The 24,079-nt window shown below is 45.3% G+C and overlaps 2 protein-coding genes across 8 annotated transcripts in view; one reads left to right on the top strand and one right to left on the bottom strand.

Moving 5' to 3' along the window:
* On the bottom strand, positions 1-6,576 carry TNNC1 (troponin C1, slow skeletal and cardiac type). The gene is made up of 6 exons (XM_064455721.1): positions 6,442-6,576; positions 2,491-2,521; positions 2,042-2,188; positions 1,018-1,132; positions 774-910; positions 1-175 (listed from the first exon to the last, which is right to left on the bottom strand). Exons 1-6 carry the CDS (start codon positions 6,463-6,465, stop codon positions 144-146), a joined length of 486 nt encoding a protein of 161 aa, XP_064311791.1. The 5' UTR covers positions 6,466-6,576; the 3' UTR covers positions 1-143.
* Positions 6,577-11,238: 4,662 nt separating this feature from the next.
* The window catches only part of NISCH (nischarin), a 35,774-nt gene continuing 22,933 nt past the window's right edge, over positions 11,239-24,079 (top strand). For 3 of the 7 annotated variants that reach the window (XM_064453999.1, XM_064454000.1, XM_064454001.1), the window contains exons 1-4: positions 11,239-11,453; positions 19,155-19,238; positions 19,983-20,165; positions 23,471-23,519. In XM_064453999.1, coding sequence (XP_064310069.1) covers positions 11,367-11,453; positions 19,155-19,238; positions 19,983-20,165; positions 23,471-23,519 — 403 coding nt within the window. In that variant the 5' untranslated portion in view covers positions 11,239-11,366. The remainder of the gene's footprint in view (positions 11,454-19,154; positions 19,239-19,982; positions 20,166-23,470; positions 23,520-24,079) is intronic. The other 4 variants (XM_064453997.1, XM_064454002.1, XM_064453998.1 and 1 more) reach the window with 3 other exon arrangements.

A 24,079-nucleotide genomic window follows, 5' to 3' on the forward strand; every position in this document is an offset into this window, starting at 1 on the left:
TTGGTATTAACACATTTTATTTTCCCAGCGGCCACCCTTCTCAGTGCTCAGTCTTCATGCTGGTAGCCAGGGTACTTAGCTGAGGAGATGAGATGTGGAGCTGGAGGGGTTTGGGAGATTCAGGCTGTCATCTGGCCTCAGATTTATTCAACTCCCTTCATAAACTCCAGGAACTCTGCCAAGGGGAAGACATAAGAAACAAGAGGTGTGAGGTGGAACCGAAGTGCTCTTGGCAGCTTTCCCCAGCCCTGTCTCCTTTTCCATCCCCCTGATGTGCGAGAGGCCAAAGGGGAGTGGCCGCCACTCCGCTGGCCATGGTAAGGACTCCTCGTGACTCCCACTGAAAATGTCACCCACAGCTGCCACTGAAATGCTGGAGGTGAGCACCCGGGGAGGGACATGGCCACCAGCTCAGCTCAGAAGTGGCCTGGGGGTCAATTTGGCAGCATCATGTTCAAAGATACAGCCCTTCAAAGCTGGTGCTTGTGTTCAGAGGCAGGATGCGATGGGTAGGTCTCTGGCAAGAAGGTTTGCTTCAGTGCAGGCTGGCTTTCACAGCATGGGGAGAGTTAAGGCAGCCCCAGGACCTTGCTACCATTTCACAAGCATGAGAAACACCCCATCCCTTTGCAAACGTGGGCTGTGATCAGGTGTATTGCCCAGCACTGCCTTCACAAGCTCACACCTGTCCCTGAGGGCAATTGAGACCATGGGAGCTGCCCAGGGGACACTCAAGGGCTTGCAACCAAACTGCACACACGAAAGACTCCTACCGTCATAGTCAATCCTGCCATCATTGTTTTTGTCCCCATCTCTCATCAATTCTTCTATGTCATCCTCGGTGATGGTCTCTCCTGTTGCCTGCAGCATGATCTTCAGCTCCTCGAGGTCTATGTAGCCATCAGCATTTCTGTGCAAGGATGGAAGATCTCAGAAGTGGACCAACATGCTGGGTAGGGGGAGCTGGGGCAGCTGCACCATTCCACCACCCCACCGTGCTGCAGTCACTGCCCTTACTTATCAAACATCCTGAAGAGATCTGAGAGTTCCTCTTCGGTTTTTCCTTTACTGTCATCTTTCATACACCGGACCATCATAACGAGAAACTCATCAAAGTCTACAGTGCCGCTGCCTGCAGGCAGAATAAACACCATCAGACAGCGTGCCAGTGGGTGGACAGGCAATGCCAAGCAAGAGATCAAACTTCCCTTTAGTAACCGAGGAGCAAAACTCAGCAAAGCAGCCCTGCAGCAAGAGGCAGCTTTCAGGACGCTGGCCTAAGTGGCTGAGGCCATGGACTGACTACATCACCAAATTTATGTTTTTTGCAGTCATTTTGCTATAGCAAAATGAACCAAAAGTTCTACTGGAAGCATTGGTGAATGGAAATTCCTGGTATGGAGATACCTGTTCATCTTATCTAGGTATTAATATTAAAAGCTCTAGTAGGTAGGTATTCATGCAGTGTGTTTTTGCACCAGCAGTACAGTGCTGCTTTTGTCAGTGACACAGCTATTTTCCATTTTTGCCTGATTTTTAACTCCTTTTTTATTTTCCAGTTACTTACTATGGTTTTTCTGCCCAATGTGCAAACAGTGGATTTTGTTACTTGTGATCACTGGTACACTGATTTAATCGACATTGAGAGTTATTTGTGTGTGTGTTGTGTACAGTTGAGCAGTGAAAGACTTTCCTGATGACAGAATTCTGTAATTGTGGCATTTCTGAAATGGCAGTTGCTATATTCAGCCTGTATTTTGTTTTTTAAATGGATCTGTGCAATTTCAGAGTAGTCCCCAAGATCAGTTCAAGCAGCCTGATCATTATAGGAATAAGAATTTTTATAGTTTCTCTTTGCCTGGAAATCTTCTGTTCTTCAAAATCACAGTGCTGCAGATTGCTCCCTGCAGGCTGTTGCTGTCCCCAGCATGGATCCTGCCAGCATTGCGCAGATGCTGAGCACTCCCAACCTGCACCATGCCCCCAGGCCTGTGGCATGGGGGTGGTTCTTGGCAGAGTGGAAGAAACCCAAATCTCTCACCATCCTCATCCACCTCGTCTATCATCTCCTGCAGCTCCTCAGGGGTGGGGTTTTGCCCCAGCATCCGCATCACCTTCCCCAGCTCCTTGGTGCTGATGCAGCCGTCCTCCGCCCCCAGCACGAAGATGTCAAAGGCAGCCTTGAATTCTAGGCAGAGATGGGAGAGATGTAGGGGTCTTTCCCCACACCTTGACCCCACAGGTGAGAAGCCCTGCGGCAGGGAGCTCGTCCCTGGCCCAGCCTCCCCTGCCCATACACCCCAGCACTGCCCAGGCACAGCATGGCAAGGACATTTCAATGCTGGTGGATCAAAATCCCTGGGTTATGCCCTGCTTTGGCCAGCTGCTCGAAAGACCACATTTTTCTGGGGTGTAATTGCTGAGGCAGGCTGGGCTGCCAGCTGGGGAGTTCATCTTTAGGCTGCAGTGTTAGGTTAAAGATGCACCTACCATTTTTCTGCTCTTCTGTCAGCTGCTCAACCTATAAGGAAAACAGACACCAAGTCATTTTTCTTCCTCAGCATCACTAGTGGTTAAAAGGTAACGTTATTTGTTCAACAGCCTCTGCAAAGGTCAACCAAGCCTTATAACAGTCACCCTCATTGACTACAGGATATATGCCAGAGACGCCACAACTTTCTGTAGTCTAAGGGATTCTTCCTCTTAAAAAATATTATTCCCAACTTCTTTGAAGTGAACATAATTTCTCTAGAGTGGCACCATCTATCAGAATTAGCCTTTGCACAAGCAAGGAAGACCCACTGGGAAAAGCATTTGTCTCTGTCAAACATTTGGGAATAATTTCTTGTTGCTGGGAGGCTTCTCAGCAGGATGGCTGTGCTGCTGAGGGCTGCTTGTGGGTGAGCTAAGGCCAGGTCAGAGGTGGGACATGCTGGCAAGGTCCCTGGGGTGGGAGAGGTGGACAGGACCATCCGTGGTAGTTGTTTTTCAGCCCTAGAGTCAGGAAACTCTCTGCACTATCCAGAACATTAAGAGCTGGTCTACTTCCGTCCAAGTCAGTGTTCATTACAAAGGTTCCTGCCTCTGAAGGGAGCTACTATTCCCTTCAGCCCGTTTTGTGTGTCTCCCTGAAGAAAGGGCCCACGGAGCCATGAGGCATTAGCCAAAAAGGGTCTGGCAGATTGTTCCCAAACCCTACCCTAATTCACTCCCGGCAGATAATCAGCAGGAGCTTATTAGTTAGTGTGAATCAATGAAAATAATCAATGAGGAGAGCAAAGAGGAATCCATCAGCCCTGTGTCATGTCCCTTAAAAAAGGGAATTTTGCTCTTTGGCTCCATTCCTCCCTGCAGGTACCACTTATCTAAAATTGCTGACCCCAACACTGTGTCCAACTGCCCCTTCAGCAGCATCCATTGGAACACTGAATTTTCAAATTTTCCCTTGCAGGCTGGTCAGCAGCCTCTCTGGAGTCAGCCAGACATGACCCCTGCCAGGACTACCTCTGCCCCATGCAGAGGGTGCCTGACCCCACTTATGTCTCCTTACTACCGTCTCCATGTTCTGTGTGAGCAATCCCCAATGCCCATCCCTGCTGTGTTTTGGTCAGGGCAGAACCCCTCAGCTCAGAGTTGTGGCACCCTATCTTTGAGGGGAGGCTGATGCTTTTTCCCCAAAAAGTAGTGGTTTTGCAAAAGCCAGCTGGAAATTCTTCCTGCTTGCAGCAAGAGGCAGGGAAAGTGCTTTTTCTTAGTGGGACAGAGCCTGTGGGAAGTGGGCAGAGAGCCTTATCCAACTCCCCATGAGGAGGTGAAGACTTTCAAGTCAGAAAGTGGTAAGTACAGTGGCAGGATTGCCATTGCAGGAGGAAACCCAAGCCTGCTGTAGCCCCAGCACCGCTGAAGGCAGGCAGGCAGCTGCTGGCCCTTCGAGGCTATTGTTTGGGCAGAGCGAGGGCAGCCACAATGTTCCCTCAGCCGACATCTGTGATCACCATCCTGCCACTTGGGTAACCTGACCCTCTTGGTGCGTTCACTATTTATAAGCCTGGGTGAGAGGTGCTGGAGATAAAGATGAGCTCCCCGATTGTTCCCAGGCTTTGGTATTTATCCTTGCAGCCCTTTATCTGGACACTTGTCCCTGGCACTGTTCTTAGCACTGCTTAACAGAGCTTAAAAATGTTCCCAAAATAGCTTTGTGTTTGCACACCCTTATCTAGGCATGAGTGGGCAAGATGAAAACCCATTGGGTTCTCTGGCTGTCCATAGGGAATTTGGCATAAATATAATATTAATGTATTGGCATCAGCATGCAGCAAATAAAAAAAACACTCAATTTTTGAAGCTTCCTTGACTACAGAAGTGATAGATGGAGCTATGCTGTATGTAAATTAAATGCACTGTAACTATAGAGTGACACTTCTGTTACAGAGATGTCTCTTGAGCTGTTTATAGTGCCCTCTGGACACACGTGCTGTTCACAGCTTTACTCCTTTTTTCCTTCCATATCATTGCAGGGGCAGGTTTCTCCAGCTGCGGTGCGGGAAGGCAAGCACTAAGCTCACAGCACTGTGCTGGCCACGGTAATGCCAAATCTGCTGTATTTTGCTTTTATAAGCTCTCTTCATCCCATGTTTCCATTTGAAGTCAGACAGGGGAAGCTGAAGTTCTTGAATATTTTTTTTCCCCCAAGTAAATATTTTCTTACAGTTAAAATCTTCAGGAATAGATTCACAAAAAAGCTGTTTGCCTCAGCTGTGCCTGGCTTGGACTTGTTTTGCCTCTGTAAGGGTGCTAGCATTTCATGCCCAGGACATGCGCCCCACATTTACCAGCATGCTCCCACCTTCAAGCCAGCAGCAAAATCCTTATGGGAGTCCACTGGGTCTTTTGCATGGCTCATTTCCCTGGTTAAGAGCTCTGTGTTTGGGGTAAGTTTTTGGTATCTAAAGTAGGAATTTTGGGGTTGTTCTCTGTTGCTGCAAATTTTCTCAGCTAAATTCATCCATGGTCCAACTCCACTAAAGCCCACAGGCTTTGGCTAGGGATGACCTTCACCAGTGGATTTTTGCCCATTTCTGGGGCAGAGATTTGGAGAGAGGCTGGAGCTTGCAGGTAGACAACACTTTCTTTTTGGGGCTCTCTGCCTGTGCAATGAGCGCACTGCCCCAGCTGACGGACAGACCCTTTTGGCTGTGGGCATCACTGGCTTGCAAAGCACTTCAGCCTTTCTCCCTAATTAAGGGCATGAGGTCCCTAAACAATAAGGAGAGAACCTGTACCTTGAGTCACAGATAATTTATTTCATTACAAAGCCTTATTAGAGAGGTCTGGATTTTCTTTGATTTTACAAGTCACATTTTTCTCCCTTTTTGAGGTGTTGGTTGGGGGGGCTCAATGTTTTATTGTACAGTCTTTTGTGAGCCTTTTCATGCTATCAGGATCACTAGGGGGGTTCAATTTCACAAGGTCCAGGGCTGACCAAAGCACAGGAGAGGTGTGAGCATTTTGATGTTTTCTTCAATTACATATCAAGCACTATCCTTCTTCCCTCTAAACACCTTGGAATTAAAAGGGGACTTGTATGATGTATTTTTTGTGCCCTTGGTTAAAATCAAACCGATCAACTATATATTTAAAAAAAAAAAAAAAAGAACAAACAAAAACAAAACCACCAAAAAGCTCTTATTTTAACTTCAGTTATGGAAGGGACACAGTAGCAATCCACACAATCCAGAAACTATTTTCATCCTTATTTCACTCACGTATCACTGTCTGTCTACGTTACAAAATATTGCGGTGTCCTTATTACAGACCAAAGAGTTTGGTTCTACACAGCGAGTACAGCATGCAGCTGTGTAAGTTAAAATAGCCATTAGGATGCTCTGCGTTCCCGGAGAGCATAGTTCACATTCTGGGTTTCTGCAACACAGATATCAGGAGCAACAAAATAGAGGAGGATTTTTAAACCTACCAGAAAAATATTCAGCTAAGGATGGGGGAAACATAGCAATGGCAGACTTATAAAGCACCAGAAAGAAGAGGGTGATGTTTAACCCATATAAATAATGTTCATTCTGGGAGAAATGGTGCTCTGCTTTGTCGGGGCTAAAACCAGCAGCCACCTCTTACACTTTCAAGATCTTATTTAGATTTACAACTTCATCTACAGGCCATTTCTGTCTCACAGTGGGGATCCAGGGGACTAATTATAAACAACTAGCAGGCCAGTTGGGAGTTTCCTACTTACAAGAGGAGTGTCAAACCTTCAGAGCCATTAGTGGGAAAGTTCTGGTTTATTATTATATATTATAAATATTTCTTACTTGCATTCCTCCATTGAATTAATTCACAGCTATGGGGAATCTATTACAAAATCCCCCAAAACCCTTTAAACCATCCCCCCCCTCCCCCCACCCATCCCCAAAGGAAGGCACTTACCGCTGCCTTATAAATGTCATCCATGGCTGGAGAGGGTGGGTGAGGGGCCGGGGGATGTCACGGTCACACTCTGCCAGCACTGCCCCTGCGAGCTGGGCTGATATAGGGGGCTGCCCGCCCCATGGGACATGACCAGCCCACCAACAGCCCTGCACGCCCATCCCATCCCTGTCCCTGCAGGAATGCCTCATCTACATGCCTTGGGATGGCGACACCGCTGAGCCCGAGGCTGGCATGTCTGGGGCCAGCCCTAGTCCTGCTCTGGGACAGCTGGAGGTTTCCTCGTGACTTTGACGGGGGAGCAAGCAAGCTTTTCAGCTGGGTTTCAGTAGGTTTGGTCTGATATTTGGCTGTCCTGACTGGACATATGCCACTGTGTCACCTCCACCTCCTGTGTGTTTTCTCCCTGGAAGCTGCATTAGAAAAATTACACTGTGCCTAATTAAATTAGATAATACAGGAAAGGCATGCCTCCCAAAATATCCCCATCCAGCAGCAAATGTTCCTTGGGGGCAGTGGGAAGAGGTGATGTCAGGTCCTCCCTGTCCCAATGCTGGCTGCCCCCAAACCCACGGGGGGAAAAGCTGGGGGACACACGGCCAGGGCTGATGCCCTTGGAGGGGCTGATGCCATGTGCGTGCGGGCACTGAAGCCATGGGGGAATGTGTGGCCCCGATACCATGGTGGAGAGAAGTGTGGAGGCAGATGGACCTTTAGTTCCATTTTCTGCATTTAGCTGGGGCTGCAAAATGGGGGGTGGCTGTCAGCTCTGGTTGGTGTCAGGGATAATTCCCAGTCCTTTGGTAAACTGGGACTTGCTTCACCCAACCAGCAGCTGACGTATGCCCACTGCAAATGGGGAAAATCCACTCTCCTGAATTTACCCCACCGTGGTGGAGAGCAAAACACACCAAAGGCCTCCAAGTGATGACAGCGTTTTCTCAGTGCAGGGAAAAGTGTTTTAATCCACAGCAATCAAAGCAAAACCTGTCTTTTTGGTGATCCAGGACTCCCTCTTGTGTCCAAAGGATGGCTCCAGCATCTCAGGGTGATGAAGTCTCACCTCCAGCCAGCTCATATGGGCATTAGTTAGCAAAACTGAAAATATTCTGAATGCAGCTGTTAGGACTCATCTTTTCTAAAAGTCCTTTCTCCCTTTAATAGAAATCATGCTGCATGTAAAGAAACCGTCTGTCCCTATGTAATGTCTAACCAAAGTGGCGTTAACCAGTGACCCAGGGTGGTGTCAGCATGAACTGAGGGCATGGGTGAGCACAGAGCCGTGTCCCCACAACACATCCTCCCAGGTTTTGCAGTCCCAAAAGATTAACTTGGTGCAGCAGCTGCTGTGAACTGTGGTCCTGCAGTCCCTCGCTGGCTTTCATTTACTGAGACTTCAGCTGTGATCTGCCTCTTCTTAGCATAGGTATGGCAGACATATTAAAAAGGAAAATAGTTGCATTTAAGGAATTAATTTCTGAAGTATGTTAGTCTTCAGAGTTGGAACATAGTAATATTTTGGTTACCTTGAGCATAGAAAAGGCAGAAAAAGCTGCAAAGGGTAGTAGTTATTTTGTTAGAGGGCATTGGAGCCTGTCCTTAGGTGAGGGCACAGGCTGGGATGGGGGACTTGCTGTCCTCCACCACCAAATCATCACCCAAACCCTCCTGGACACCCCCATGGAGACACCTAGTGAAGTGCTGCCCCAAGGCAAACCCCAGACCCAGGTTGCTTTTCCCAGCGGGATTCCCTGCAGAGCCAGCAGAGCTGCAGGCACTGGCCCCAGCACAGCCAGGCACTGCAGCAGCTGTGGCAGTGGGTGAGGAATCATGCCTGGCCCTGTCTCTCCATCCTGGAGGCAATGGCTCTGAGTCATCCCCCTGAAAACAGCCCCTGGGATGCGTCAGAATATATCTAGGGCCAATGCATGGCAGGAGCAGGAGCTCTAACATTCCTGTCAAAGGGTTGTGGCTGTGCTCCCAGAGGAGCCAGGATAAAATCCAGGTTGGAATGTGGAAGAAGGGTCTCTGTTTGCTTAGACAGGGGAAATCTGGGCCACTGCCACTGTGCACACCGACATGGGAAAGCCATGCTTCTGCAAATGCCTGATGTGAACAGACTTGCAAAACACAGTCATGCTTACAGCGGAAAGATAAAATCTATCTGGCAGTGAGAGCTGATGTTCCTCCTGGGGAGGGAGGCACAGGCGAGGGGTATCATGTCAACCTGCTGCTCAGAGCCAAAGCTTCCAGCATCCCCTGCCTCTCCGGAGCAGTTTGCTTATGAAAGAGCTGGGAATTGGGATTTTATAGAGAAACCCAGAGCCTCTACTATGCAAAGCACAGGGGAAGGCTGCTGTGGCAGGTATTGGGGTGTCCCAGGGGAAACCATCCACTCCTGCTGCTTCTCTTGCCTCCCTGCATGAGACCCACAGCAGACATGGAGTACAGCTATCTATAGCCTGAGGAGGGCTGCCAACACAAGTGCCCTTAATCCCAGTGCACAGCCGGCTCAGCGGCACACCGGCTGTTGCTGTGGTTAGGTACTGAACAGTAGCTTGGGCTTCTGCTGCATCCCGACATGCCATTGCACTTGTCAGTCGATCCAAGGTGCCAAGACAAGCGGAAGTGTTTACTGTGCTTTTTTCTCAAAAATCTTGGTTCAGCTTTTCCTTTCCACGCAGCTGCAACCCACTGCAATGCAAGCACAGTCATCCTTCAGGTCAAAGGAAATAAAAGCCAAAGTCCAACTAAGTTTCAACTTTATTTGAGGTCAGGGGTGTTTGCAGGGCTCTTTGGGCAATCTGCCATGGCTCCAAACTGCAGCAAAATGCTCCAGCATCCCCTTTCCCAGCTTGGGGCACCCTTCAAACCCTTTAAGCCCTGCAGCTTCTTCCCCAAGGAACATGTATCACAGGCTAAATGGTCCCCTGGAGCCCAGTTTCCCCAGTTAAAACAAATTTCCTTCAAGAGAAGCAGGCTGACAATCCATGGTGAAAAAAATCTGGGGTTTTACTGCTATCTAAATCATCCTTGGAGGATTTTAGCTGAATGAGCCCGTTTGCCCCCTTCCCCAGCTGTCGCTCCCAGGGCCATCACACCACGTACTACCTTGGCATCTGCAGGCAGAAACTGCTTTATGGAGAGGAGAAGGGTACCTATCAAATCCAACAGACATGCAAGCATTGCAAATTGTTATTTAATTAAGGAGATGGGACATTCAGAGGAAGCTTAATTAAAGTTGCTCTCCGAAATCACTTATTATCTCATCAAGATGCGGAACTCAGCAGCAGCTCCTGCCAACACTGGGACAGCACTAGAAAATCCCTCTTGGGCTGCCTTTACTATATGTGTTTTCTCCAACCACAATATCATCTTTTGGCTAAGGCCTGACTGAGGGAAATTGTTTTGCAGTGAAAGTAAGATCAAAGAGCATTATCCAGCTGCATTTGCAGATGTGTGTTTGCTTATCTGCTCCCCTGGTTCTGGCTGCATCTGCCAGATGCCAGCATTACCCATGTAGCATTACACTGTCTGCACTGCAGCTCCCTTCTGCTGAGGAAATATGTTCCATCCAGACAGCTTCAAAAGCCACAAGTGCACCCAGGGCATTTGGCACTTATGCTATTATTAATGATGTTACACTGGAGCTAATTGCATCTTCCCTTAGGTAGCATAAGGAAGGACAGAGAGAGGTCACCTTTGTTTTGTTGGAAGGTGTTTTTTTATCCAGACCTGCTGTGACTTCCCCTTGGGGCAACTCAAATTCATGGGGAAAAGGCCGAGGAGGATTTGCTTGCCATCCTCTAAATTCTCCACTTCTACTACAAATTCCTGGCAAGATCCTCTTTAGCGTGCACAGATTTGAAACACTTCCTTGTGCTTAGTGGGACTGTGCATTGAGGTAAGTGAGGTTCACAATGTCAGCAAAGGCACCTCAGACAACACCCTGAGTTCACTCTGGGTTCATCCCCAGAGGCCCTGGGCTGAGACCATGCAGGTCTGCCCTATCAGCCCAGCTCCTCAGCTTTGTTTTTGAGGCAGCACCAGCCTCATTGGTCACTGAACCATTGCAGTGGCACCTCTGCCCAACACAACGGCATCCAAGCCTTCAGCAGCACATGATGGCCACAGATCTCAACCAAAAACTGTCTGCAGCTGGGGGAGGCACTGCTTCCAGATGCAGATGGTCATGAGTGCAGTAGCACAGCCATATGGACATTAGGGAGATCAGCCCTCTGCAGACAGGGACTGGGCTTTCGCTCTGCAGTTCAATCTCAAATGCCCTGTGCTAGTATCCACCTGTGTTGCGCTTTCCAGCACTGCCACAGCCGCATTGTGCACGTTGTGCACACCGGTCTGTAGCTGCCTTCTGCCAGCTCGGACAGGCCTGAAGCTTCTCGAGCTGCCTGCATTGCAGGGCACTGCACAGCATTCTACTATACAGCCCAGCACTACATTAGACAGCATGCATATATGCTGCATTGTGTTGCACAGTACGGCACGGGGCAGCACTGTTTTGCATCACACAGCACTGCACTACATTGCACAGCCCTGCTCTGCACTGAACGACTGAACGACGCCGTCCCGCGTTGCACAGCGCCGAAACGCAGCGCGAGCTCCCCAGGGAAAGCTACCCCGTACGCACGCCTCACACCCTAAACCCCGCCCCGGCGGCCAAAGGCCCCGCCCCCGTACAAGCTCGCCCCCGTCAAAAGCCCCGCCTCTGCCGCCGGCGGCCTCTGCCAATAAAGAGGCGGCGGGCGGAACGAGCCCCACCCTGAGGGGGTTAAGTCAAGATGGCGGCGGCGGGAGTGGGGGCCGGGATGGGGGCTGTTGCGGGCGGCGGCGGCAGCAGCCGGAAGGGAGCGGCGGCGGCGGCGTGAGGGCGGCGGCGGCCGGTCCTCTGTGCTTCTCGCGGCGTCATGGAAGCGGCGGCGGGGGCCGAGGACGGCGAGGAGCCCCCGCGGGAGGCCCGAGTCTTGGGCTCCGAGCTGGTGGAGACCTATACGGTGCGGGGCCGGGGCGGGGGGAGCGGGGAGGCCGTGAGGGACGTGCCGGGCGGCGGGTGGTGGTGCGGGGTGGCTTGGGGGAGCGGGTCCGCCCGGCCACCGCCTCAGGCAGTCTGCGGAGGGAGCGGGCTGGCGCCGAGCTCGGCGCCGGCCCGGCCTCCGGCTTCGGCCGCCGCCTACCTCTCGGCTCCGGGGAAGTCAGGCGGCAGCTCCCGACACGGTTTTGTATCTGCGCCGCAGCCAGAGCGAGAATAATTTGGCAGAAGTTTCCGAGCGGTTTCTGCCTCGGTGGAGGGACGCGTGTTCTGGGCGCGTCGGGCTAGGGCTGCGGCTCTCCCGGCGGTGAGTTCGGCCCCGGAGCCCCTCGGAGCTTCGGCCCTTTGGCAGAGCTGCTGTTCCAGCGGAGGCTGGGTTTGCGAGTGTCGTGTTCTCGCCCGCATAGTCCTATACCTATATATGCATATATATATGTACGTATACACACACATCATTATGGAAAATTTTTACTAAGTAAACGTAGCTTTTAAAGCTGGACTAAATTTAGTAGAGACCTTTCCTTCAGGTGCAAATACTGTGAAACTCTTGAAAAGCTAATTTTGTTTTCAGAGGAAATGAGGTGATTTGGAATAGGCAGTTTTTCTCTTACCCTACAAAAAGGAGGAAAGATTCTCAGAAGCCCTTTAGTTTGAGGAAGTAATTAAATTTTTGATGCATAACTTTTTTAACTGGTTGCATTGTAGCAAGAGTTAACTGCTCTGTTTTTCAGGAAGAAGCTCATCATAAAACAAACCCCAGCATAATTGTAGACAGAAAATATCTTGAGCACACCACCCTTCAGTTATATAACTAACAATGTTTTCTGCTCCTACCTTATTTTAGTGTGATTTGAATGATCTTTTTTGTAGAATGCACATAATGACATAAGGTTTCCTGCTGTAGGAACCTAAAAAAGAAAAGCAAAAGGGGAGCAATGGTCTAGAAAGACAGTATTTGTAGAGTTGTGCAATAGTTATAAGTAACACTTTGGGCTACTGCCTCTGAAAAGGTATCCAGAGAAAACAGAGCAACAGGGGAGTGATTTCTAAGTTTTTAATAGGACAGAGCATTTACACAGCTGTAGTATATGAAGGGCCTTACTCCTTTCCAGTTGACAACTCTTGAAATGTCACTGTGTGGGAATGACTCTCACGTGGTGAGTAGCCATACTTACAGACAAAAACATAATGAGCATTCAGTGATGGAGTTGGTTAGAAGCTTAAAATACATTATTGAAAATTGCTTCAGCTCTTTCTGTCATGTTAGTTGCATAGTGTGTAATCACAGAAATGATACTATAGCTGTTGAGATCTTACCACTGTGTGTGTCAAGATGTGGCTTGTCCCCCAAGAAATTTTTTTCCATGTGTCTGATCAGCTGAGAGGTGTGGTGACTGGAAACTCATTTCAGGTGTGAACCAAGACTCAGTAGTGTTGGTGTTGAGAACTTTAATGAGTATTTTATAATAGCAGTGAATGAAAAAATCATAGAATCACTGAATCATTAAGGTTGGAAAAGACCTCTCAGATGATCAAGTCCAACTGTCAACCCAACACCACCATGCCTCTTAAATCATGTCCTGAAGTGCCATGTCTACATGTTTTTTTGAACACCTCCAGGGATGGTGACTCCGCCACCTCTCTGGGCAGCCTGTTCCAATGCCTGACACTCTTCCAGTAAAGACATTTTGCCTAATATACAATCTAAACCTCCCCTGATGCAGCTTGAGGCCACTTCCTCTCATCCTATTGCTAGTAACTTGGGAGACCAACACCCACCTCACTAAACCTCCTTTCAGCTAGCTGTAGAGTGTGATATGGTCTCCCCTGAGCCTCCTCTTCAGGCTAAACAATCCCAGTTCCCTCAGCCGCTCCTCATAAGACTTGTTTTCTAGACCCTTCACCAGCTTTATTGCCCTTCTCTGGACATGCTCCAGCAACTCAACGTCCTCCTTGTAGTGAGGGGCCCAAAACTGAACACAGTACTCAAGGTGCGGCCTCACCAGTGCTGGGTACAGGGGCACGATCACCTCCCTGCTCCTGCTGGCCATGCTATTCCTGATACAAGCCAGGATGCCATTGGCCTTCTTGGCCACCTGAGCACACTGCCGGCTCATGTTCAGGCAGCTGTTGACCAACACCCCCAGATCGTTCTCTGCCAGGCAGCTCTCCAGCCACTCTTCCCCAAGCCTGTAGCATTGCATAGGGTTGTTGTGCCCCAAGTGCAGGACCCAAGACTGGGCCTTGTTGAATCTCAGCCTGTCCAGATCCCTCTGCAGGGCCTTCCTGCCCTCCAGCAGATTGACAGTTCCACTCAGCTTGGTGTCATCTGCAAACTTACTGAGGGTGCACTTGATCCCCTCATCCAGATCATCGGTGAAGATATTGAAAAAGACTGGCCCCAACACTGAGCCCTGGGGAACCCTTCTCGTGACTGGCTGCAAACTGGATTTAGTTCCATTCACCACAACTCTCTGGGCTTGGCCATCCTGCCAGTTTTTTTACCAAGTGAAGAGCATGCTTGTCTAAGCCATGAGCTGCCAGCTTCTCTAGGAGGGTGCTGTGGGAGACAGCGTCAAAGACCTTACTGAAGTTCATGTAGACAACATCCGCAGCCTTTCCCTCATCCACTAGGCGGGTCACCCTGTCACAGAGAGATCAGGTTGATCAGGCAGGACCTGCATTTCATGAACCCATGCTGGCTGGGCCTGATCCCCTGGTTGTCGTGCACATATCTGGTGAGCGCACTCAGGATGAGCTCCTCCATAACATTCCACGGTACTGAGGTCAGGCTGACAAGCCTGTAGTTCCCTGGATTCTCCTTCTGGCCCTTCTTGTAGATGGGTGTCACACTGGCAAGCCTCCAGTCATCTGGAACCAGTCAGCAGGTTGTAAACTGCTTCCTCCTGGATTATGGGGGGTTTGTTCTGCTCCCTGTCTCTGCCTTCCAGCCCAGGAGGCTCAATGCCCTGGGGATAACTGGTCTGACTATTAAGGACTGAGGCAAAGAAGGCATTAAGTACCTTAGCCTTTTTCTCATCCTTGGTGGTGGTGTTGCCCCCCCAACCTGCATCCAGTAAAAGATGGAGATTCTCCTTGGCTCTCTTTTTGTTGTTAATGTACTTGTAAAAACACAATTTATCTCTTACGACAGTGGCCAGGTTGAGTTCTAGCTGGGCTTTTGCCTTTCTAATTTTCTCTCTGCGTGACCTAATGAGATCCCTGTATTATTCTTGTGTTGCCTGCCCCTTCTTCCAAAAGTGGTAAACTCTCCTATTTTTTTCCTGAGTGCCAGCAAAAGCTCCCTGTTCAGCCAGGCCAGTTGCCTTCCCCTGGTTCTTTTTATGGCACATGGGGACAGCCTGCTCCTGCACCTTTAGGACTTCCTTCTTGAAGAAAGCCCAGCCTTCCTGGACCCCTTTGCCCTTCAGGACTGTCTCCCAAGGGACTTTCCCAATCACTGCCCTGAAGAGGCCAAAGTCTGCCCTCCGGAAGTCTGTGGTAGTGGTTTTGCATTCAAGTGAATTTAGCTGAGAAGACCTCAAAGTGTTATCTGCCACCTTATTCCACTGGAGGCTGTGGACGCAGGAGATTAAACACTAGCTACTTTGCTGCTTCAGCCTGCAAATTAGTAGTGTGGTACACCAACCTTTGGTAATACCATTAATGTGCTAGGTTGAGCTGTAGTTCAGGCGTATAATTCTGCTGCAGGTAGTGTCCAGCAACTCAGATGATAGTAGGGATAACATTTTAAGCTGCTGCAGCTAAGCCCAAGGAAGCTTATTTTTTTCAAGGCCAAACTTAGTTTTTAATGATTATGGTTCTAGAAATACGATGCTGTTTTAATGCCGTTTTTCTTGGGGGCTTTAAAAGTAGGGTGTTTGAAAGGCAAGATTTACAAGTATTTGGTCCTGCTTTGACTCTCTTGCTGCATTTTTGAAGGAGTCATGGCATTAAGCTTACCTGTGTGTAACCTAAAACTGTTAGCAGGACTTCAAGCCTGCAGCCAGTTTGTATGAGACAGACCTAAGCCGTTAGAAATGTAGGAACAGATCTTTAAATGCAAACAGAAATTTTACAGAACTCTTCACAAGATAAAATGTTTTATAAAAATTAGCATTTTTGTTCAGTATTCAAAATTTTATTAGTGGCACTTAAGGACCTGATAAAGACCTGTACTGCAGCAGAAGTGAAGAAATTAGATGGTGTAAAAGTCCATCAAATCTGGTAAAGGTGAGAAAGGAAATATAGCAGTAGCAAGCTGCATCTTTATCCATTAACATGTAGTAGTCAAGGTGGCTGTGGCCCTAGTTACATCCTTGTTTTTGAAAGTCATTTTTCTTTTGGCATGTGTGCTTCCCATTGTATCTGTATTTCAGAACTCAATCTCAATAGAAGGAGGCTTACTTTAATGACATTCATTTTACAGTTGTATGTAATTTTGAAGGTACTTTTAAAGATGTGATTCTTGTTGGAGTTGTTAGGGTGGCAGGCAAGGTACGGATAAATCCAGCAGGAAAAAATACTGCACTTGTTGATGTTTTTTTTTTCTGTTGAGTTAGAAAAGTATGAGCACTTTTATTAGATATTTCTGCATATGCTGGTCCAGCTAGATGCTGATTGAAGACTGGCTGATTGCTAGAAGGCCACCAGGCTTCCAGTGCTTCATTTGTTTCCTGCTATGAATTTGGCCTAAAATTGCCTTCCTGCTTTTCCTGTCTTTTGCAGCTGTTTTTAGTATAAATATGATATTTAAGGGAAATACTGCAGCTTCCTTGAATGGGTGTAAACTGACTGACTAATTGACAGGCAGGGAGAAGGAGATGCGATTGTATCACTGCTCTGGAATTTGGGACCTACTGGCTGCAGTCACACCTGTGTCCCAGGTGTCCTGTGGGCAGCCCTGTCTGTCATCTGTAAAGTGAGGCGCTTGTCTTTTTCTTGACATACTGAAGTATGTGAAGTTGGATGAGGGATACTATAGAAATGCAAGTTTTCAATGTAAAGTGAGGTGGGCGGGGTTTTGTAATGTGTACAGGAAGTAAACAAAAGGCAGTCTGGAATCACTGCTGTTCATTCAACAGCTGATTTAAGTTATACATCTTTTAAAAAGTTTCATAAATATTTCACCTTTATTTAGGGAGATGAAGGCATGCTCTTCAGTGGTGTGAGTACTTAACTGCAAAGAGTTTGAAGTGACTGGTTAGAACATAATGAAAATATACAGCACTACAGATATGATAAACACTTTACAGACTTAACCAAACTTAACCAGAACAACTGATTTTTTAAGAAAGACATACAAAATTTAGTACACAGTAGAGTTTGGTAGAGACATGGGGAGGGTGAAAACCTGTGAATGTAAACACTCCTGCATTTTAGCTCAATAGAAATGCAGTTTGTCATAAATATGGGTGGAGATTTCATATGGTATGTTTATGTCTGGGAGACAGTACAGCATGATAGAATTTCATCATCTCTCCATGATGCCCTCTAGCAGTTGGCTTGACAGACAGTGCTTGAAGAATCTTGACTTAAATTGTCAGTGTTGTCGTAACAATGCGCTCAGAATTCGTAGAGAGATATATATATACACACATGACTTTTTCAGAAACTTAGCAGGCTTTTTGCCTTTTTTGCTTTAAAATGATTGATTTCTGTACCAGTCTTCGGAGCACATAAACATATTGCATTTGTATTTATTCTTCAAGATAATGGGAGCTTATGGATTGATGTGAAATCAGCTGCTGTCATTCTGCATACTGATGCTGTTTGACTGGTGAATAGGTACTGCTAGCTCTGTCTGCGTTCAACATGGGGAATACTCTGGCTTTTTACAAACTTAATTGTATCAGTGCATGTAAACATTCACTTCAACAGGTATTTTCCTGACCAGACTATCCATTTGGCTTGGTGCTATGTTTCTAGAAGTTGTCAGTGCTTGCAATTTCAGCAAAAGGATGCAAACCCTTTATTATATATTGACTCTTGACTCTATTGTGTACAGAGATGGGGGCATTCCTTCCTTGTCTTAGGAGCTGTCAGCTGGGAGCTGTGAAGTTTACTGAGTTTTCAATGTCTAATCTGGGGGTTTATACATTGTGAACTCAATCTGCATTGCATTTAGCTATGCTGCTTGATCTGCTATAATTTAGCACAGTCAGCTTTTAAAACTAGTCTTTTTATTATGGCATGTAAATGTAGTACTTTTTAGTTCTAACTTCAATCTTCTGGTTTCTTTGAGTCTCTCCTTGCTTTCTTCAGGGTTATGAGGAACTTCTGAATGCTCAGGTTATTCCTGTTCTAGTTTGTCACCAGCACAGTGAATAATCCTGATCTGCCATTTCCAACACGTGGTGATGGGAAGGCAGACACAGGCCTTGACTGAGACTGTAATTCTGTGTAGACATTCATCTGTATTCTCAGCACTCATCCCAACACTGATATGTCTCTTGCAGTATGCACTAGTTGGGCATCTTGATTCAACTCTCTGTAGGGCTTGGGTTTTGTTCAGCAAGCCAGTGTCAGATGCTTACAAAAGAATTATTAGTATGAGATACAGTTCATCTTTTAAAATGCAAGTTTAAAATTCTGTTTAATGTTTGGTATTGTGCTGGTCTGTACTAACAGTAAGTGAAAACTGGCCTTTTAAGTGAGAAGTTGAAACTGTTGATGCTTTTTTTCTCCCTCAAGTGGATTTAGCAACTAGATGTACATCATTCTCATAGCAGCTATGAGTCAGGTCTATCTGATCTGTGGTAGTAAGCAAGTGTTCAGCAGTATTAATGCTTTCAAGACTTGATTATGTATTGGTTTTTTCCCCCAAGGAATATGTTGGACTGGATAACAGTTTATTTGATTTGTTATTTTCAAGTAGCTCTAGAACTGTTTTCTACTTTGCGTTTTATTTTGTACCTTTAAAGTTTCTTTGGAATGGCTTGCTTCTGGCGTATCCAAAGGTAGGCTGTGAGTTTTGCACAGAACCAGTAGTGTTCAGTCGGAATGTCACCAACAATGAAAATCTTGAATTGTTTGGTGCATGCATGGTTAAAAATACTTAGGTCTGTGTAAAGAAATGTTGGGTTGCTTTTGATAATTTTAGTGATTCTTTGAGCACCATTGTAACTCTCAGGAGGCTGTTTTGTGTGCTTTACCCTAAAAGGAATAGAACAGTTAACATCAAAGCAACCAATAGATTTGTCTGGATTTCTGAAGGGTTAAGCTCCAGATTTCTGCTTAACTGTGAAGTGACAGCAAGATGGTTGCCAAGTTCCTCTGCTTGTTGTGAAACTTAGTAGATTGAAGAAGGAGTGCTGCTGTCTCCAGTTTGTTGTGGATAGCTATGAATACCAACTTAGCTAGCTGAAATCTTCAGAAAAAGTAGTAGCTTAGAGATCTTGGTTATTAACCTTTGGGTTACAAAAATAAAAGCCATTGCTTTACATTAAGAAACATCTACATGTTTTTGTATGTGGATCAGCCTCGTGAATGAGATTAGGCATCCTACATCAGCAAAGTCACCTTAGAGTTTGGATTAACTTTTAGTTAACTATTATACTTTAAGAATGTAGACTCACCTTATAGTGCCACATGAACCAGCATACATTGGTCAGCTTCTCTTTAAGAAATGGTTTGCAGTTCCCTTACTTGAATGTCTTCCTTTCAGGTATACATTATTCAAGTCAGTGTTGGCAATCATCAGTGGACAGTCAAACATCGTTACAGTGATTTCCATGACCTGCATGAAAAGGTAGGGATATTAAAACTGTGGCCTTGGTCTTTTACAAAACATCACACAGTTTGTATAGTTTTGTTGTACAGAACATAAATTCTTTCCTCAGCGAAGAGCAAGAATATCTGCCAGATACCATCTGAACTGCAGACTAAATCCTTTTTGTATGAACAATATTACTTACCCCTGTTACACTTCCCTCTTGAACTGGGGGAGGTTGGCCTGGACAACTTTAGTCCTGGACAGAAGTTTGTATCACAAAGAGTGGAGTTCAGGTGAGAGTCATTAAATGTTTTGCCAAGAGAGATGTTTATGATCAGCTGATCTGGTAAACAAGAGCTGGTTTGGAGCAAACACTTTATTCTGGGAGGGGTGGATGGTAAAACTGTCCTTAGACAGTAGCATGGGGTAGTTACTAACCAGTGCTGATCAAAAACAGTAAGTGAGCATGAGGGAAAGTCCACTATATTCAAGACTGAGCTGCTTTCTCAGAAATGCACCAGTTATTCTGTTGGTTTATCACCTTAGTTACGTACTGCCCTGTGGTACTGTGAATGATTCTCGCAGAAAATACTATTATTGAACTTCTCATCATTTTATGATAAAATGCTCTTTCTGAAAATATCTAATGCTTTGAAGTCAATAGCTAAATTTACTGGTCTTACTGGGATCAGGCAACACGCTCTTTTAATGTGTTCCATTGCATCTTTTGTGCAAGTTGAGTTGGTGGGTTGGGTGGTAACTCTGGTCTTTGTCTTTCAGCTTGTTTCAGAAAAGAAAATAGATAAAAATCTGTTACCTCCTAAGAAGATTATTGGAAAAAATTCCAAAAGCCTGGTGGAAAAAAGACAAAAGGAATTAGAGGTCTACTTGCAAACCCTGCTAGTCAAGTTCCCTGTCACTGCTCCCAAAGTTTTGTCACACTTCCTACACTTTCATTTATATGTAAGTTATATTTTTAGCATATGAAATGGAGGTCTAACTGTGTTTCTCTAGTTTTCTGACTTAGAGGGAATTGTATGGAATCTTCACAAAATAGCTGGAACGGCTCTTTTTCAGCATTTTGCACAATGTAACAAACAAAACATACTCTTAAGATTTTTGACACCACTTTTTATTGCAGTAGATACTGTGCTGGCAAGTAGTGTGGATAGGGACTCTAAGAGGAGAAAATAAATGCCGGCAGGGTAGTTGGAAGCTGTGAATAAGTCTGAAGCTGAATTGGTGGTTAGGCTGAAGTCAATAGGGCTGGCTCTCTGAAGGAACACCGCATAACTGATCCACACACACCCCTACTTAGTGATTAATGGTTAGAGATGAGGTTCACAGTAAAACAGTTTCCAGTAGCCCAAATGAAGAAAAATGGTGCTTCTCCATGGGAAGCACACTGATGGAGTAGCCTCTTGAGAAATAGCTCCAGCAAGCAGGTAGAATGTTATGGTAAAGGATGCCTGAAGGTAGAAGCAGTGGCTTGCTTTCACGTTCAGATTGCAATTTTCTTTAACTATTGTGTATAATTAGGCTTTTTTGCAGTATGGCATCATGTTGTAAGGGGGAGAATGAACTTCATAAGATGAAAATACACTGGAGAACTCAATGAAAAGGATGAGTGGTAATTGCTTTGGGGAGTATGTGCTGAGATGTCCCTTTGTGGTTTCAAATAAAGGCTTCAGAAATTAATCACAATTTGTCCATTAGGTGTGTTAGTTTAGCTTTAGCAACAAAGAAAAACCTGTTTTAGTCATGTTACATGAACATAATTATCTTGGTGAGACTTTAGAGATTGACTTAGATAAACAGTCAAAGGTTTACTTCGTAGTGTTGCTATTGCCCTGCAGATTTAAGTGAGAAGCACTGGTTTGTTGTAATTGAGCCCTCTTAAGTGGATTAGATGTTTTGAATGTATTAAAAGTGTGTGTGAATAACGTAGAGACAATTCTGTTCAGATGGAGCAAACTTCCTGATCACCAGGAAGTTGCATAACTTTTCTGTTCTCTGGTTACTCTCTTAAATGTCTGTTTCATTAATGTTTCAGCCCTGTAACTTGAACAAAGGTTTTTATGCATGCAGAAACTCTTACTAGTCCCTCTCTTGTTTTTCAGTTAGACTATTTTTTTCCTCTAGTTGTAATACTTAACCTTTTTTACTTTTCCAAAGAACTAGCATTATTTGGATATGAATGCTTCCCTGTTTCTATACTGCAGTTGTGTATTAAGAGGAAGATTGTTGCTTAATCTGCATTTCTTTGCTTTAGGGGAATCTGGCTTCAGTTATAAACTCTTTTGCTTGGAGTATTTTTAAATATTTACAAAACAAAAGTTAGTTATTCAGCAGAAACGATAAACAGTTACCACAGCAATTCTACTGGGAAATAACCTTCCTGCAGAACTTTGATCTTTTAAAATATCTTTTTTACTAGACAGTCCATGTGCATGCTCGAGTCATAATCCCTGATATTGCTTCATTAGTTTATATAAGAAGGCTGCAATATTTTTTCTGTATTTTTATTTGTAGTATTTCCAGTGGGAATTATTTATTTCCCAGGTTAATAGAACTAAATGGAGTAGAAATGCCTACCATAAATACATTAAAACCACTTTGAAGCCTTTACATGTCACAGGGAAAAGGCAGGTACAGCTTAAAGAGAAGCAGTTGTATGTAATAGCAACGTAGAATGCTTTTGTTACTTTGACATTGAGTAGGATGTCTGCAATGATACGGGGATGCTTATTTTGTTGCACTGTCTTATACTTTGTCATCTTAGAAGATTTGGTTTGTTAACTTCGAGATAGAAGCTCTTGCAAGAAAAGAATTGAGTACCTACAAGCTGCTGTTCAGAGACACCTGCAAACAATGGACTTCTGTGGGTTTGATGCATATAAGTAGTTAGAGCTAAGACAGAGGTCTCTTGTAGACAGGAATATAGAGTTGCTTTTTTTACTTGCTAGTCACTGAGCAGTCCAAGTCATAACCTTGTTTCAATTGGAAATGTAGAAAAAATTCCTGCTGTGTCCCAGATGATGAAAGGGATAGAGAGTGTATTTTTCAATTAAGTCTGTGTGTGCCAGATGAGTGTAATTGGCTTATTCAAATGAGTCAGAATTGTTGAATTTTGTTTGGAATGCAGTTTCTAGCTTGTTGTTCTCAAAACTGTGGTGTGGAGGCTTTGTTCATCCTCAGTGACTGGGGTTTCAGTTATACTAAGAATGTGTTTTTCTAAAATGCTTGCCTCATCAAATGAGCTGAACTGACTGCTGCAGATGTCCTGTGAATTTACTCCCTTGTTATGAATTATGAGGGATTGGTTAGCAAAGTCAGCTCATCAGATATTCATTTGTTGGTGATCTATATCTGTTTATCCTTTGCAGCTACCTTAAAATGAGATGCATGTGTCCAGGGGAAGCTTCGCTATCACAAATAGTTTTATTTTTTTCTTTTTGCGGGCATTTGGGAAAGAACTGTTGGAAATGCTTAGAACTATTTCTGGACTTCCATGGAGCATTTGGTTTTGTGGAGAGAAGTGTGACCAGATGGGAGATAATTGTACTGATCTTTGTGCACCTTCAGATTTAGAAAGAAAAAATCCCTGCATTGAGAGTTCTCAGCCTTTTTCTTTCCTCCTGGAGCTGTCAGTGCCTGAAATGGAGGTTGAGCACCTGGTTAGGTTCAGGCGGGTGGAGAAGATGGAAGATGGAAAGTGGCTTTTGAATTACTTTGCAGCAAGTATAATAGAATGAAAGTCCAGAAGACTAATTACTACTTCTATATCTCATCTTCCCTTTAGACCTGTTAATAATCTAAAGCTTTCTGTGTGTTCGTGATATTCCAAGGAAACGTTGAGTGCTTGATGCATTAGGCTAGTCTTAAATGTTAAAATTTGAACAACACTATACTTGTAATAGTTTCTTCAAAACCAAGCTTTCTTTTGAGTTGGGGTAGTGATGGCTAGTAACAGCTGCTCTAGTTGCTGTTGCCCTCTTCTAGTGTGTGCAGGATGTGATTATTTAAATGTAGTTCCAAGTTCCGTCTTGGAAATGAAAATCATATCAAATTAAATAATTTCAGGTCACTTTTATGAACTATTTTAAAGTTACAAAGAAATCCATAAGAGACAATCATAGCTGTTTTCTGTTTAAAAGAAAAGGTCCTGTACTGCAGCAAAAAGGGAGACTTCAGCAAAGGTACACTTGAAAAAATTGGAATCGTAAGTATGTAAGGATCACTCAATTATAATGATTTATTCTTTGCAGGAGATCAATGGGATCACTGCTGCATTGGCTGAAGAGCTCTTCCACAAAGGTAAAGAATTTGCAAGAATTTAACTGGGAATTACTTCCTCGAACTGCATGCATTCATATACCTCTGATATTTAATCTCCAGCCAAAGAGAGATCTAAATCTTCCATATCAGACTCTGAGACTTTTTCTTCTCCTTCCTTCTCTTCACCTTTTTCTTACTGTTTGCACTTTGATTCAAGCTGCATTTTGAGAGGAGCTGTTAACAGTAGTGCAGCTACATTTGGAACCAAAACGGAGAAACTGGTGAATTTAGGTTTTGGAAGGGGCCTACTAGTCTGTGTACTTAAAGGATAGGATGTGGTACTGGTGATCAGAAGCTTTTGTTAAGCTTTCTGTCTTGGTATGTTTTAGTGTAACCTGTAAGGAAGTTTGTTTTGTATCAGTGAGTCCTGATGTAGTGTGTGTTAAATGCAGGAGGCCACTTGACGTATCTAAATTGATATTGTTCTTCCAGAATTCAGGAAACATGAGACCTTCTGGTCAGTTAATTAAAGGATGGCCTTTTCTGAGGCTGGCAGTTGAAAATGACATGCACTTACTGTAACTGCATCAGGTCTAACC

The sequence above is a fragment of the Phalacrocorax carbo genome, chromosome 6 (genome assembly GCF_963921805.1).
Source record: "Phalacrocorax carbo chromosome 6, bPhaCar2.1, whole genome shotgun sequence".
NCBI lineage: Eukaryota > Metazoa > Chordata > Aves > Suliformes > Phalacrocoracidae > Phalacrocorax > Phalacrocorax carbo.